The sequence below is a fragment of the Artibeus jamaicensis genome, unplaced genomic scaffold, assembly GCF_021234435.1.
Source record: "Artibeus jamaicensis isolate MK-2021 breed Jamaican fruit bat unplaced genomic scaffold, CSHL_Jam_final contig_471, whole genome shotgun sequence".
NCBI classification, from domain to species: Eukaryota; Metazoa; Chordata; class Mammalia; order Chiroptera; family Phyllostomidae; genus Artibeus; species Artibeus jamaicensis.
In genome coordinates this window covers 1451483-1468282 of record NW_026521850.1, presented here as the reverse complement: position 1 = coordinate 1468282, position 16800 = coordinate 1451483, and the positions used below count along the sequence as shown (strand labels likewise).

Here is a 16800-nt window from a genome sequence, read left to right as displayed (position 1 = left end):
GCAGAGCGGGGGGAGCTGGCTCAGGACCCGCTGGCTGCCTGGCGTCTGCCCCGCGCCCCTCGGAACCTGGAACGGCAGCTCCATGCCGTGTCCCAGGCTCGGGGCCTGGCAGCGGAGCCCCGGCTCCGCGGCTCCATCTCCTTGTCTGTGAAACACAGGTACAGGGCACGGCGCCCGCCACCCCACGCCCACAGGCTGTGTGGTCCCGAGGACCTGACCGGCCGGTCCGCCTGCGAAAAGGGAAGGTAGTGGGCCAGGCGCAGGCGGGCCCCCCACTCGAGCCTGGGCCCCGCCGCGGCCGGCACCTCCCCCAGCAGCTCCCGCAGTTCAGGACCCCCATCCGCCCAACGCGGGTTCATGAAAGCAGGTGAGGGTCCCCCCACCCAAGGCGGGGCCGTGTGACCTTGGGAAGATGCCCCTCCAAACTAGGGTCTCCGCATCCCTCACCCCAGCCTGCCAGACAAGCGGGTTCCCCAGACCCCACAGTGCGGTCGGTCCCTCCGTGGGTCAGACCAGGGCCTCCCCACACCCTGCCCAGCCGTGTCTGAGGCAGGGACACTGTGTATTTACTCTCCTGTGTGTCTGCAGCCCACTCCACCCACGCACACACCCCCACCAGTCACCCTATCTCTTCCATCGTGGCCACCCCAGACCTAAACCCCCAGCCAAGGACCAGGGTGTGAGGCAACTGAGTCACCCACTAAGGCACACCCACTGCCACCGCCCATTCCCCAGGACTTGTCCTCGAGAAAGGGCTGCCCTGCAGAACCACCGAGGGAAGGAGGGAGCTCCCCGTCACCAGGTGTATGCAAGGCAAGCTGCCGGGCCCTCCCCCACCAGGGTCTCTCTCTCTCTCTCTCTCTCTCTCTCACTCACACACACACACACACACACACCCCTTCTCCAAGGGCCCAGGGCCAGGCCAGGAAGCCCGGTGGAGATTGCAGGGCGGGGGCCTATCTAGCCCACAGTTACTAAAAAGAGCCAACAGGGAAGTCAAAATAGGAAACAAAAATACAGTTGCTCCAGCCCCCAGGTTGTTTGTGTAGAAACAAGGCATCTCCAGCCCCTCCCAGATAAGGAATGCCCCCCAACTACTAGCTGCCACCAGGACCTCAACCTCGCACCCAGGACCCAGGGCAGCAGGTACCTCGAAGAGGCATCCAAGAACTGGGTTCGACCCAGCCGCACCATCGCCAGCCGTGTGACCTCGGCCAGGGAGCTGACCCCGCTCCCTGGGCTGGGGCTTCCTCATCAGCCACAGGGTGACTGACCCCTGGCCGCACCCGCCCACCACGGCAGGGTGCCCTGAGCTGCACCTGCCACCCAGTTCTCTGCCGGCTTCCCCTCCCCGGCCTCCCCGTGTGCTTGCCCACCCCAGGCTGGGCAGTCCCGGAGAAGAGCACCCCCCCACCGCAAGACTCGGAGACCGAGCCCGGCCCCACTCGCCACACAGTTCAGGCCTCCGTTTCCTCATCTGCACAATCAGAGGAAGCCTCCCTTCCTCCCCTTTCCCGTGGGGCCTTTCCAGGGCCAGCACTAGGCTCGTTCGCACTAAAGTGTGCATGACTGGCCCTGGCTCGTTCTCCTACAGTACAGAACTCCACAGGAGACAGCGAGCTGGTCCTGGAGCTGAGATGGCTGGCCCAGGGAAGGGCAAAGGCGTCCCACCGGCAGTGCTCTGCCGCCGCTGCGGCTGTCAGCGAGGCACCTTCCTGTGGGCGCGCGTCACTGCGAGAGGCTGCCTAGGTCACCGCTGGAAGGAAGTCTGAGTGCCGCCTGCAACGGCCCGGCCCGGAGCCCCGTGGCGCCTGCTGCAGATGAGCCCCCCAGCCCACCAGGGCCTGCTCCCCAGGAACTGGGTGCACTCTGAGGGGCTGGCCAGGGAGGTGCGGTGACGACACCACGGGTCAGACCCAGTGCCGAGGACCCCACACGACACCCCAAGACAAGGTCTCTCTAGCACACACCTCTGCCCTCGGCACTCTCCACTCCCCAGGCCCTTGTACGGGCCACCTGCCCACAGCCCACGGCCTGTAACGCCACCTGGCCCACACACCTGCCCCGTCCGGCACACCCCGGGCTGGGCCGGCCCCGGCACTCACCAAGCTGCTCCTCAGCCTGGGTGCCCACTCCTCAGGACACCAGCTGACCGAGGGGCTCACCTCCCACCTGACCAGCCTGTGTGGGCCAGCGGGTGAGGGGCCCTGGGGACACACACACCCAGGCACACAGCTTGTACACACGTCACGCACACACACACTCTGGCTCTGGACTCGGGCCACTCCCCCCACCAGGTACGGCTCTGGCTGCAAGCCCCCTGGGGAGGAGGAGGCCTCCAGCCCCTCTGCCCAGCGGGCTCCAGCTCAGACGCTCAGGGCTGGCAGAGAGCCTGGGGCGGGTGTCCCCAAGGGCAGGAGCAAGGCGGAGAGGGCAGATTCTGGGCTCCTCGACCACCAGGGCCTGGGGATCGAGCCTGAGGTCAGGGGCTCCAGCACCCCACCTGACACAGGTGTGAGGGCCAGGGACCCCGATCCCGGCGACCCAGATTCTGGTGACCCAGATCCTGACTCGAGTCCCAGGTCCTGGCCAGCACAGGCTGTCCAACATCGAGCGAGGAGTCCAGACAGCCAGGTGGTGACAACATCACCTGAGACACCGGGGAGAGCCAGCCGCCGAGCGGGCACAGGGCCAGCAGGGGTGGGAGGCCGGGACGGTCGCCAGAGCCGAGGGACCTCCTCACTCCGGCGTCCCCGAGGGGCTCAGGTCTGCGCGAGGCCTGCTCACACCCTCACGGCCGAGATCTGGGTAGAGCGCGGGGCCTGGCCACAGGGCTGGAGCGATGGCCGAGGGGGGGCTGCCCCCTCTGATAACAAGCTCCTCAGCTTATCAGCCACCTCCAGGGCCACTCCCTCAGCCGCCCACAAGTGTCCCCACTGCCGGACGTGGGAGACGTGGTACTGTCCACAAGCAGGTAAGTGTCAGCAATGGGCTCCGGGCAGGGAGGCTGACCACGCCCAGACAGCCCACTGCAGCTAGGCAGGTGTCTGGGGGGCACACCTCTCCCACGAACCCTGGCCAGCAGCAGCACCTGGAGCTGTGACCCACCCATGACCCCAGAACTGGGCAGGGGGCAGCACCAGCCCGCTCAGAGAAATGGGGACACCAACTGGGCTGAGGGCCGCTCACCCTGGCACCTGAGCCCCCGCCGTGTGGCCCTGCAGCTAGGAGGACGGGGTCACACCCTGACACGCAGTGGCCCTGTGAGCACCATGGCATGTTCCTTTCCTAAGTCCCTGCCACACTGGTCAAGGGAGCCAGAAATAAGTCTGCAGGGACCACATGCCGGTGGCAGCCAGCCCCAAGCCAGGCCTCATGCCCGCATAGACGCCTGCCCTTCCAGGCCGAGGAAAGAGGCCCCAGGGAGGCCCAGGGAGGCAGGCCCTGCGCCCCACGCAGCGCCTCCCATCTCCTGGGCGCGGGGCTGTCAGGACCCCCCTCACAGACACGGACTCTGAGCCGGCACCCGGGCCAGGCCGTGCCCGGGCCCACGCTGATCACCCAGCTGGGCGGCAGGGCCGTGGTGGGCCTCCCACCTCTCCGGTGCCCAGCCAGCCTCCTGGTGCGGCCGCGCCAGTGCTGGGCGAGCCACACGGCACGTCCCCAGCCGCGGCAGAGAGAACGGCCTCTCTCACTCCACCATCGGGGGCAGAGACCCTGGGCTGGGCAGGGGGAGCCGTCCACACCCCACGGGGAGGCCTGGGTGCCGCCCCGCTGCTGGCCTCTTCCCAGCCCTTCAAGCTGCTCCCGGCGGCTGCTCTGCAGCTCCAGACCCGCCAGGACGGTGGCCCGGGGGGCAGAAGATGAGGAGCCTTCTCCCGGCTCCGATTCGGGCTCTACCTGCCCCCTCGCTGGCTCCACCCCAGACCCCGGCAGAGCCAGGGAGCTCTGAGGGGACCGCAAGCACGCAGGTGCGAGGGTGCGGACGCCCGCTTCTCCCGGGCCAGCTCCTCCGTCCCTCCGTGACCCGGTCCAGAAGGCCTCACACCAGGGCAGGCCGACACCACTGCTCTCCGTCGGCTTCCGAGGTACCGCTGCTCCCACAGGTCTGCTTCCCCAGACGGGCAGCAGTGACGCCCCACAAGTCAGCCTCAGAGCCACACTCTCGGCGAGCGACCTGCCTGGACACATACTGCCAGCCCACTTTACAGAGAGGCAAGCTGAGGCCCAGGGAGGTTTGAAGTCTGGTCCCAGGCAACCCACTGCCGGGCCCCAAGCACTGCGCACCCCTGGGGGGCTGGGCCTCACTCAACTCTGCCTCCCCAGCGGCCAGTAAGAGCCAGACACCTGGGGACAGAAAACTAGTCAGAGGGCGGGACAGACAGCTGGCAGGTAGGAGGTGCGCTGTGGACTCTTGGCCAGGCCTCAGTCCCCTCAACGGGCTGCAGAGGAAGGAACCAGGTTCCAACATGGCGGTCATTTGTGGCCAAGGGTCCCCCCCACTTTGCACCTGGGCAGTGGGCCCAAGGACCCCAGGTGCCAGTCAGCACTGCCAGGGGGTGGGGGGTTCGCTCCGCAGGCTGGGCCACACACGGCCCCAGCCCGGCTGCCTGAGGGCTCCTGGGACCCCCGGCCCAGGGCATCCTCCGGAGCAGCGCCCCAGTCTGTCATCCCAACAATCGGCACCAGGCTAGACTCACAGCAGGACTTCCCTCCCTTCGAGACTGGGACAGACCCGCCCCAAGGGAGAGTGACTCAAATCACGAGGGTATTTTTAAAGGTGACCTTTGCCGGGCACTTCTGAAATGGAGGTTGCACAGGGAACCTGTGGAGAACACAAATTCACTCAACAAACACCTCACAGGGCTGGTGCAGCGCCTGGGCGGTGGGTCCGGCCAACCTGACCTCCCAGCCGACCCGTCAACGTGCAGGGGCCGAGGTCTCAGGGCCCCAGTCTGACGGGTGAGGCCGTCCCCAGGCCCGGGGGAGCAGCAGCGTGGTGGTGCCTCCCCCACACGGGGCCCAACTTCCTTCCTTCCTTCCTTCCTTCCCTCCTACAAACGAGGAAACGGAGATACGGAGCAGAGAACTCAGGCAGCTCGCACGGCGGGGCTCGGGCTGCGGCAGGCGGGGCTCGGGCGTGCGGCCCCTCCGAACAGCCCCTGGCTGGGCCGGCGTCCCCAGAGTCCCAGCCTCGGGGGAGGTGGGCTCCTGGCCGGACCCCGTACCCATGGAAAGGGAAGAGGGAAGGTTCGTCTCCCCTCCCCGGCCGTCCCCGACCCTCCTGCTGTCCCAGGATGGCCCTCACCAGCGCCACCCCAACAGCAGCCATGGCCCCCTCACTGCATCTGAGCCCAGAGTGGCCAGGTGCCCAAAGCCTGTGCCCCCTCCACCCTTCCCCCTGACCTTGCCCCGGGGCAGAAAGTCCAGGAGCCAGAATGGGGCGGGGAGGTACCACACCTCCCTGGACTCTGCCCCCAGGCGGAGCCGGCTTCCTCGGTCCCAGCGAGAGCAGGGTGACAAGCTCTCAGACGGCCCAGGGTACGGAGCACCCACCCCTGCCCTCGGAAAGGGGCGGAAGGCACTGGGGGTTCGAACCGAGGGACGTGGGGACCCACAGGCGGCCAAGGGGCCCAACAGTGACACTCACCGCAGGGGCCAGGGACCCAGGCTGGGGGGCCCTCGTGGTGCATGCTGGGCTCGGCCAGGACATTCCAGGACCCAGGAAGTAGAGGGGACATCCAGCCAGCAGGGCACCGACTCAGAGGGGGCTCCAGGCTGCGGCCAGGCCCACTCCCAGCCCCGCCTCCTCCCGTGGTTAATTATTCCCTGACCAGCTGACCACACCCCCGTGGTCACATGGTTCCTCCCCAGCACAGGCCTGTAACCCAGCCCGCACGGACGGAGCCTGGTCCTCTGGAAGGACCCCTGCCCGTGGCCACACGCTCCCCCTCTCCCTGCCCCTGGTCGGGGCCGGCCATTCTCTGCACCTGGTTCCCTCTCCACCGTCCACCCAACAAACTCCTATTCACCCCTGAAAACCCACCTCCAGCATCTCCTCTGAGAAGCCTCCCTGACTCTGCAGGCGGTTCACGGGCCAGGCAGCTGCAGCTGCAGTCCCGGCGGGTAAACCCGCAGGGTAAGAGCCGGCAGTCGCTCACCACACAGGGTGGCCTCTTTCTCCCTCGAGTTTCATTTCATTCTGTTTTTTATTCTCACCCAGAGACGCCTTTTTTCATCGCTTTTAGAGAGAGAAGCAGTGAAAAAGAAAGGGAGAGAGAAAGACATCTGGGAAGCATTGCCAGTTGCCTCGTCTAAGCACTGAGACTGGGAATCGAACTCCCAACCTCTCGGCTACAGGACGATCCTCCGACCCACTGAGCCACCCGGCCAGGGCCAGGGTCACGTTTTAAGCACAAGAAAGATGGAGAGGAGTGGGCGGTGCTTGGTGTGGGGGGACTTTAGGGCCACTGAGCAGAGGCCTGGCCTCCACGTGGGGGACAGGGAGGGTCATGGAAGGTCCTAGCAGGTAAGGTCAGAGTCAAGAAAGAGAGACCGGAAAGAGGGGCCTTGGGTGGAAGCCAGCACGACTCACTGTCCCCTGCTCAGCCAGTCCCAGTGAGTGGGGCCCACTATCTCCACACTGCACGCTGCCCACTCCCAAAGTGTCTCCGGAAGCCTCTTGATTCAGAACTAGAGCCGGGCCCGCTGGAGCGACCACACACCCCAGCCCAAGGCTCCCCAACCCTCAGGGACCGAGCCGACCTCCACAGAGGAGCCAACAGAGCCATCCCCCAAGGAACCGGTCCCCAACTGCGCCACCCCAACTGGACAGCCAGCAGCCCATGGGAAGCCGGCCAAGGCGCCGGCAGAGAAGGGCGCCCAGGGCAGCGAGGCCCGGCGCGGAGAAGGGGCGGGCCAGGCCTGAAGCACACTGTTCGGAGAGCAGACCTGCCTGGGAGTGGGGCCCGCCTGGCCCCCAGAACCTGCTGGCGGTGGGATGGGGGGCTCAGGGGCCCACCCAGAGCTCAACGGCACAGACGGCTCCCAGAAGCAGCACCGACACCTCTGCTGACGGTGCCCCGCAGGCTCTGGGGACGAAGCGAGGTCTAGGGGGTCCCCGCGTGTCCCCTGAAGGAGACGGCCCACAGCCGCTCCGTTCGGGTGGTGAGGCTGGACAGCCCAGCACCAAGTCCAGAGCCCCACACCCCCCCAAACGCCCCCCTACCCGGGCGCACAAACACCGGAGAAGGCTGGCTGGCTCTGGCTGGGGGAGGCTTCCAGAAGGACAGGGCTTCAGGGCTGACCCCACAGACAGACGGGGTGGGGCGGGGGGGAGTCCCAGGTGGAGAACCGGGCCGGGCCAGGCCAGCTGCTCCAAAGTCTTTGGACAAGGCAGCCGCGACTGCGGCCACCTGGGCCATCCCTGCCTGACCTCTGCCCAGGGCCACTGAGGGCACTTAAGCTAAACTGGTCAATTACAGGACGTTTGGGTTCCTCCTGGGGCTCCCTGGCCTCCCAGCTCCGGGCAGCAGCACCAGAACCCCTGCAGAACTGGTAACCTCCTTACAGCCTGCAGCCCACACCGGGGCAGCTCTGAACTCCTCGTCGGGGTGCGTCCTCCGCACACCGGAGGGTTCACACTCTGCCTGGCCCCCACCCTGCACTAAAGGCTCAAGACTCGGGACAGCGGCCAGAGACTCTGCTGAGGCCCCTGCCCAGGGCACAGTCAGGGACACTGAGGCACAGCTAGACACCACCGTTGGTCGGATGGGTCCAGAGAGGTGCAGGGAGGCCAGGGCCAGGCTTGGGCCAGCCCAGAGGCCGGGCGAGGGCTGCCCTTTGCTGACAGAGCTCCGGGTCTCCTACTGCAGGAGTTCAGGGCTCAGGGCCAGTCGAGGGCCTGATGAGACACCTCACACGGAGGCCTCAAATGCAGGGATCCCCAAGGGCCCCCCCCAGTGTCCCGGTGCCCAGCCCCACGGTCGGTACCACCGCAGCCCCCGAACTCAAGCTCTGACCCCGGCGGGTGCAGCCACGGTGTCCCCACAAGGACAGCTTGTCCCCCAGTGTCGTCTGCTGCTCCGAGCCTGGCATGTCCCTCCCAGGTCTGGCCTTGGTGGGCCCCTTGACTGCCAGACCAGGCCTCCACCTTCGCCAGAGACCCCAAGACCCTCCCTGGCACCCCTATACCCCAGGCCAAGGGGCAAGGGTCAGGATGAGGAACCAGGCCCAGGGGCTGGGGTCCTTGCCCAGCCACACACTCAGGGAAGGGGGGGTACCCCAGCTCAGCCCAGGGCTCAGTGCGACCGCCCCAGGAAGCCCCTCAAAGTCCCCCTGGCCCAGCAGCACGAGGGGGAACAGCCCACCGACGGGAGGGCTGCCCCGTCAGGCCCCACACCACCCGGACCCTCCCTGTAGCCCCCGCCCCCTCCAGCCGCCCTCTGCTCAGGGCTAGAGGCCTAACTGCACCCAGGACCCCTGCTCTGACCTCAGGTGCCCGGCCCGCGGCCCCCCAACACGGCCCGGTGCCAGGGCCCCGTCGGGACTGTGTCTCCGTAGCCGCCTCCCCAGCCCCGACCACACGAGCCTGTGGCCTTTGTCCTGGCTGTCCCTGCCACAGGGGGTGTCCCCCACCACCTATAGGCCCCCTCAGAGCCCGCACCCCAGCCGCCCCAACAGGAGGCCCTCACGCCTGGCAACCCCCACACCACCTCCGGGCACGGCAGGGCCAGGCTGACACCCAGCAGGGATGCCCCAGGTACCAGTGGGGGTGGCCGGCCGGCAGACCTGGGTCCTTCGGAGAAAGAGGTGGTGGAGACTGTTAGGATCGGCCAGACAGGTTCGGTGTGTGCACACAGTATTCGTGTGTGTGTTCATATGGGCATTTGTGTGCACATGTGTGTGTGTGTGTCAGGCATGAAGACCACAGAGATAACCGGTGCCCCCACTCTGCCCTGGGGACCCCGAGTGGCCACCCCTGCCCAACCCCCAGGGCCCTGAGGAATTTGCTCCCAGGACAGCCTGCCCTGAGGCAGGGGCGGCCTGCAGGCCCTGGGGGCCTCGCGCAGTGTCTCCGGCTGCTGTCTGCAGCCCCAGGCCAGGGCCGCCCTGGGTAAAGGTCAAGGTCTCCGGTCCCCAAGGGCCTCCAAGGGTGCACAGGGATGGAACACGGCGAGGCGTCACACCTCCACAGAGCGCCCAGAACAAAACCCTCACCCACCCCAGGGCCCGAGGCACCAGCAGGCAGGCAGCTGCCTGCGGGGCGGGAGGCTGGGGGGCTGGGGGCGTGGGTGCCCACTCCGGACAGGGCCTGCGGGCTGGTGCTCAGGGCCCCTGGACTGTAGACTCGGCTGGCTGAGGAAAGCAGGCGGCCACCCAGGGACCCGGTGCCGTCGCAAAGGCCGATCAGGCCCCACGGAAGGGCTTCGTTTCCCCGTCAGCTCCCAAGGCCACCCCGGGGAAGCCTCTGTGAAGCCCTGAAGATGCAGCACCAGGCACCAGGCAGGTGCAGAACGGGGGTGCGGGGGACATCAGGACCCCGAGGGGGCAGCCCGGGGCCCTAACCGGTCGGGGAGACCGCAAAACTCGAAAGCCAGAGACCAGGGCGATCCTGCCCATCTGAAGACGAGGAAATCAGGCCGTGAGAAACCACCTCACTGACCCGTGCCGGTCGCACAGCGCTGTGGGGTCCCAGGGACACGCAGACACGGGGGCACTGGGTCTTGGGGACACGCAGCAGACAGTGCTGGGTGGAGCTGCAGGCAGGGGCAGGGGCAGGTGCAGCCGGGGCGGCTGAGGGCGTGTGTGCACTTCCCCACTCTCCGGGCACCAGCCTGGGACGACGTTACGAAGCTGCTTTCTGCTCCATTTCCCGCACCCTCCGCTGCTGAGCCAGACAATCGCTTTGTAACTCTAGGGTGCAATTTCCCCGTCTGGGAGGCGTTGGGGCACTGCTGCCCTGCATGGCTGGCGCTGGCTTGGGTGGGGGGCGTGCCAGGGAGACCCGGGTCCCACCTCCTCCTAAGGGCCCAGCAGGGGAGGACACGGGGCAGCCCTCTTCTCCCGAAGCCGCTCCACGTGCTGCATGGCACCAGCCACCGTCCCTGCTCTGGGGTCTTGTTTGGGTCCAACACCCAGACGAGCCCCCACCCCGAACCCGGACGGCCTTCAGACACCAAAATGCCCCCACGGCCGACGCGCAGCCTCACCCGGCGCCCTGAAGACGTGCGTCCGTCCTACAGATGGGCAGCGGGGGCTCAGCAAGATGGACATGTAGCAGGTAGCTACACACTCAGGCAGTGGCGACCGAGGACCAGGACGCAGTGTCCCGGAAAGCGACAGGACGCAGCCCCTAAGCAGGCACACCTCCTGGGGTCCCCGCTCCAGGTGGCCTCTTCCTTCTGGAGAGACTGGGCCCGAGTGGCGGCGGGGGAAGGGAAGACAGACAGACCCCGGCTGGAGCTGCACCCCGGAAAGCGTAAATGCTGCAGGCAGGCGAGGCCCGGGAGGGACGCCCTCCCCCGCCCTCCCTCTGCACCCCTGAAATCCACCTGCTCGACCAGCATCGGGAGCAAGGTCTGGAAGGTGACCCCCCTAACCCCCCCATGCCCTGCCCCACCACAGGCCGGCTCCCATGGAAACAGACCCATTAATGGGCCACCTCAGGCCCTGGCTACAAAAGGCAGCTACCAGCAAGGAACTTGGAGCCAGTGGGGAAGGGAAGGAGGGCAGGTCCAGGCTTGTGAAGCCTCGGCCGGAGCCAGCTCGGTGGTCTCTCCTGCGCTCCCCGGAGGGCCGCACGGCCAGGCCCAGTGGCTGGGAGGAAGGAGTCCTCTGCACTGAGAGGACGGGCCTTGCCCACCCCCGGAGCTGAGGCCCCGACACGCACCATGAGGAAGTGCCCACGGAGCCCAAGAACAGGACACACGCAGGCAGCTTCCAGCGGCTCTGGACAGACCTTTGCAGCTTTTCCCCACCCACGCCACCTTCTGCGTAGCTAAAGCCTGTCCCTCCTCACTCACCTCGGCCCTTCTCCTGGTGGCGGGGGCCCAGGCGCACACACTCTGCCCCGCCAGGGCAGCGGCCCGCCCCAGAGCACTCATTCCATGCCTGTACGGTAACTTCACGACTACCGCCCCCGGGCTTCCTTCTCCAGGAGGGAACGTGAAGACCACCACACAAAACTGCCCCAGAGCCTGATGGGGGGGGGGGGCCGAGGGAGAGCAGGAGGATGGCCTCCGGGAGGAGGTGCCGCTCCCAGAGGCCCTGAAGGACAGGCACAGCTGGAAGAGCTGGTGGAGCCGCCTAGCCCTGGCTCCAGGCCCCGGCCCTCTCTCCCTGCCTGTCCTCAGGGTCCCCAGCTCAGCCCCCCATGCCTGGGCAGAGGGGGTCAGGGCTGCACGCTGAGCCCAGGGACCACCCAGCCCCAGGGAGGGATGCATGCAGGCTGGCGAGGCCACGGCCACGGTCAGGCCACACGTGAGAGCTGTTTTTCTCGCCCTGACACTTCCCCGTCAGCAAACAGAGCCCCCTCCGGAGTTTAGCAAAACAAACGCCCCAACCGTCGGCGCTGCCCAGGCGAGACAGAGCTGCCTGGGCAGGCGGACTCCCCAGTCATGTGACCCTGTTATTTCGGGAGGCCCCAGAACACGCTCTATTTTGGGTCCCGAAGGCTCTGAAGTTCCCAGGAGCCCCTCGCCAGGGCTCCAAGTTCGACCAGGTCCGAAAGAGTCCCCTGGGGAGTGGTCGGTGGGCCTAACACTCCGCCACTGGCCTCCCACCCCTAACAGGACAAGTGGGTCACTAGATGCCAAGGGGTCTGGTGCGGCCTGAGACCTCCAGTCTCGCTGCACAGGCTGCGCCGGCCAGGCCCGCCGTCCGGGCGGATGCCAGCACAGGCCTCACCCTCGGAAGGGGGTGGGGGCGCTGACCGGCCCAGGCAGCAGGGGCAGGAAGGAGGGGCTGCCTCGGGCAAGTCACTAGGCCTCCCTTGCTGCACCCTGGGCCCATCCCTGCCCCCTGGGGTGGGGCTGGGCCCGCAGCAGCTGCAAGGCTCCAGGACGAGAGGGTGAGTGTCCACCAGGCCCCATGGGGCCCGCCGAGCCCCAGGGCGCTGGGAGGAGGAAACTCTCTCTGCCTGAGGCCCTGGAGGTGGCCGGAGACTCCCAGGAGCTGCGAGGCCTCCCCAGCAGCTCCCGGGCCGGCAGGCCTCCCACACGCGCCCCCTGCACCCCCGGGGAGGGATTAGGCCGTGTTGACAAAAGAGCTTAGGCAAGTAGCCGCTTAAATGGACCTTCAACTCCACTGGACTTCAGAGCTGGTCACAAGCTTAGAGAAAAATATAATGTAATCAGAACCCAGGTCTCTTGGCTCCGGCCCGGGGTGTGTGGGCTGCAGCAGTGGGGAGCAGCCTCCTTGGGGTGGCGGGGGCACCCAGCCATGTTCCTGGGGCAGCGGTTCGTAGGCACCCCCCTCCTCTGATGGGGACTCCAGCGCACCCGCCTGCAACCTGGGCCCCACGTGTGCCAAGTCCGAGGACGTCAGGGACAGCGACCTGTCCTGTTCCCAAGTACCCAGCAGGGCCCCGCCACGTGGGGGGTGGGAGGACATGATTGAACCGAGAGTTCTGGTTCCAGAAGGGATCCCCTGGGAGCGCCCGGCTCCGAGTGTGTGTGGATGCATGTGTGGCTGTGCACACGCAAAGCTTTAATGGGGGACGAGAGGTGGCGGCCCACACAGGAGCCCGCCAGCCTCACCGCAGCAGGCCAGACGCTAAGTCACAAACAGCTCGGCTTTCTTCCAGGCTCCACAGGCGCGGGTTTGCATCCCAAGTCCCCCACTTGGTGGCCTGTGGTCTCAGCCTTCCACGGCCAGTCCTCCTATCTGTGAACCCGGCTTGAGTGCCCACCCCCAGGGTTGCTCAGGGGAAGGCCAGCTGCCTCCGGTGAGGGCTTCACCACACAGAGGTAAGGCAGGGAGCCTCTTGGAGCTGACAAACTTGGAACCGTAGCCCCGGTCACCCTGAGCCAGTGCCCAGTGCTCAGACCATCGCCCTGCCACCCTGGGGGCCAGCTCCCAATCTCACCAAGGTCCCTGCGGCCGTTCTGACGGCCGACGGAACGGCCGGGCTGCACCGCAGGCTGCAGAGGAGTGGGCAAACGGGAGGGGCGCCTGACCATGGGGTTCCGTTGAGAATCAGCTGTTTTAATTTCCATTCAGGACAAATCCTTCACCCGGCCTGACAGCCTGGCTGCTGTCCCCACCACCGAATTAATATCCTTCCCGGCACTCATTTATAAAGTCTCCCCACCGCCTCCCCCTCCCCTGTCTCTCACCAGCTCCCAAACCCTGGGGAGGGCAACAGCGGGGGCGCTTGGCCATGCCCCCTCCTCCTCCCAGGTGGGTCCCGGCCTGGAGTTGGAGGGCAGTCTGTGGTTAGGAAGCCACCGAGCAGGACGACAGTGCGAGGACAGGAAAACTGACCCTCCGTGCCTCTGGGGCGTCCTCGCCCGAGTGGAGGGCCAGCCCCGGAGAAGGCCCCGGAGAACACCCTGAGTGCGCCAGGGTGAGGGTCCCCAATTCTGGGAGAGGGCATTCCCAGATTTGACGTTCTCGGTCATCCGACCCCTCGGTGACCCTGCCCACGGCGCCGAACTGCTCTGGGGACGAGGGTCCCGTGTGCTCCGGCCGGCGGCCTGCTGGACTCGGCGGCTCGGGCGTGGGCGCGGAAGCCGTCCTGGTGCCAGGGCGGCCGGAGGCTGCGGGCGCACAAGTTGCTCCGCCCGGCCGGCCCGATACCTGCGCAGCCGGCTGGAGCAAGGAGCCGGGGCCGCGGGGCGCTGCCAGGCCGGGGCGCACAGACCCCGTCCCGGCCGGGCCGCCGCGGCCCGCCTTCCTCCCGCTCTGCGACCCAGTCTGCGGCCCGGCGCGGGCCGCAGGCGCCCGCCACCCTGGCCCCCTCCCCGCCTGACGCACGCGGGGAAAAGTTGCCCGATCCCGGGCCCCGGGCCCGACGCCCCAACTCCGCGGAGGCCGGGCGGGGGGCGCCCCACGCGCGCCGAGAACGCGCCCCCGCCCGCCGCCCGCCGGCCCGAGAGCACTCACCGAGCGGCAGGAAATGTTTGGTGTCCATGTCGGCGGCCCCGGCGGGCAGCGGCGAGCGCGGCGGCCCCCGGCGCGGCCGGCCGGGCCCGGGCGGCGGGAGCCGGCGGCGGCGGGGCGGCGGCGGCGCGCGGAGGCCGCGGCGCGGCGAGTTGTTGCAAAAGTCGCCCAACAATGTAAACTACTTGTGCTGCGCGCCGCCGCCGCGCGCCCGCGCCCGCGCCCCCGCCGCGCGCGCCCGCGCCCCGCTCCGACCGCTGCGGCGCCAGCGGGGGTGGCGGGGGGCCCGCGACGGGCGCGAACTCGGCGCAGCGCCGCCGCCCCGCCCGGCGCTCCCGCCCCGCGCGCGCGCGCCCCCCACCGCCTCCCCCGCCAGCGCGCGCCCGCGGCCCTCCCGCCGGCCCGCCCGGCCGCCGAGTTGCGAGCGAGCCAGCGCATTGCAAACTTGCAAGTTTGCCTCCGCCAGGGGTTCCCAGGAGCCGCGCGGGGGCGGCGGGGCGGGGGCAGGGCGCAGGCGGGAGCAGAATTCCCTCCCCGGCCTGCCAAAAAAAAAAAAAAAAGCCACTCGGGCGGAGGAGGAGAAGAGAAAGGCTAGGGAGCCCAGCGCGGCCGGGCCATTGTCTGCGCGGCCGCACAAAGCACCGCCTGCCTTGGCAAACAGTGGGGAAACTGAGGCCGGGGTGGCGGAGCCCCGACGCGAGAGCACGGGCTGGGCTTCCCTATGGGGGGGCTGTTTTTTCCTGTGCACCCCCCAGACCGCCCCTCACTTTCACGCCTGCGGGAAAGCAAAGGCCAAAGGGCACCCCAGCCCCGCCCCTGCGGCAGACCCAGCGCCACCAGGAAGGGGGGGGCTCCCGCTTACTCTGCACGTGGACCCCGAATTCTTGGGGGGGGGCTCCTCTTTAAAGGCCTGGAGCTGAGAAGGAGCTGCTGTGAGTTGGGCAGTGACTCTGTGGCTGGTGGCTATTTTAATACCTGGAGTAGTTGTCTGCCCTGACTTTTAAATTCAGGATTTGTTTGTATGAAAACGAAAGGAAGCTGCCTGCCCCAGACAACTAGGGCAGCTGGAGTTGGGGTTGGGTGGGGGTTACCTGGGCGGGGCCCAGCCTCCCGGAGAGGGCATGCAGTCCCGAGGCACCTCCCTGCGCCCAGTGCCAGGCTGGCCGGGGGGGCACACGCTCCCCTTCACCACCGCCATGAGGTTGCTGCAGTCCAGACCCACTGGCCCTGCAGGACCGACTCTGGGGGCAGAGGCCCACGGGGTGGCCCTGAGGCCAGGGTTGCGGATGGAGAGGGAGGGGGTGTCTCCATTGATGCCAATGCAGTATTGATGGCCCTCCCTGCTGCCCAGAGACTGCCACAGCCCCCAAGAGAGATGGAGCCCCACTGTTGAGCACACTGCCCTCCCATGTGACCTCCAGTGAGGTTCGTCACACATGGCTCCACTGTCCCCTCTGTGAAATGCGGTGGGAACAGGGCTCACCTCCACGGGACAGCCAGGAACTGGGTCCCATAAGGGCCCTTGGGACCTGTCCCTGAGGGGAGCGCCATTCCCTCAGGATAGGAGTGCCCTGGGGGTGCTGAGAGGCAAGCGCTGGCCGGGGAGCCCTCCCAGCAGAGCCACAGGCCAGGTGGCTCATCCTGCCCTCCGGTCTCCGAGGGATCCCTGCTCCCCTCCCGCGCTCTATCTAGAAAGCCTCCTCCCTGCTGGCTCTCCGGGGGGGGGGGGGCCGGCTGCTGCTCCCTCGCTCCCGTTTAGCTGCAGCTGCAGCTTCCAAATCTGAGTTCCTCCTTCCAGGGCTGGGGGCAGGCACACCGAGGCGCAGTGACCCGGACGGGACACATGCTGTGGGGAGCCCATCTCCGCTCGTCCTCCCGGCTGGCCTGTGTCAGGCCCCACCCCCGCTAGAGAAGAAAAGACCATGGGCCCCTCCACGGGTAGCCCCTTTGGGTACAAGTGACCAGGAGGAGAAGCCCCTCCCCAGACCCGCGGTGCCCAGTCTTCTGCCTTTTTGCTCGTCACCCCAACACCTTGTGGGCAGTGGGCACTACTAACCAACCCGATTGCTGTGCCCAGTGAGGCTGGGAGAGGTGACATCAGGGCGTGTCACACAGCGGTGAGGACAAAGCCAGCATGTGAACCTGGGCCGTCCCCAGAACCTCTGGGCCGCTGAGGATGTGAGCCAGGAACCAGTGGCCCAGCACTGCCTGTCTGTCCCCTCCTGTATGGACACTGCGTGGCCCTGGGTGTCATTCAGCAAAGTCTGCTGAGCTCTCGCCACAGGCCAGCCCCGGGTCGGGTGGGCACGCAGGCGCAGGTGTGGCCCCAGATGGGCAGGCGTGGGCCGCACAGCCCGGCCAGGTCACTTTCCTCCCTGCGCCTCAGTGTCCTCATCTGAAAAGTGGGGAGGGCCGCACCTTCCCCTCTGAGTCACTGTGATGACTAACCAAGATAACACGGGCAGAGTCTGGCGCGGCGGGGGAGTCAGCGCTGGGGACGAGTTCTGCGATTGCTCTTCTCCCACGCCTACTAGGCCAGGTTAGGCCCAGGCCCTCCGGGGCCCCCGCCCAGGCTGGGGCCGAGACACGCCCACAAGGAACTGGGGTTGGGGGGGAGCGTGATGGGCAGGCAGGAAGCCTTGGGGATGGTGAGCGGAGGGCAAGGCCAGGCCCAGCCAGGGGGCCCAGGCAGCTTCC

At 67.6% G+C, this 16800-nt stretch overlaps 1 protein-coding gene across 2 annotated transcripts in view; it reads right to left on the bottom strand.

Annotated features, from left to right (window-relative positions):
• The window catches only part of RXRA (retinoid X receptor alpha), a 75819-nt gene extending 61587 nt beyond the window's left edge, over positions 1-14232 (bottom strand). The window contains exon 1 of one of the 2 annotated variants that reach the window (XM_037127646.2): positions 14107-14232. In XM_037127646.2, coding sequence (XP_036983541.1) covers positions 14107-14134 — 28 coding nt within the window. In that variant the 5' untranslated portion in view covers positions 14135-14232. Of the gene's footprint in view, positions 1-5650; positions 5754-14106 lie in introns of those variants that run through there. The other variant, XM_037127645.2, reaches the window with a different exon arrangement.
• Positions 14233-16800: the final 2568 nt, after the last annotated feature.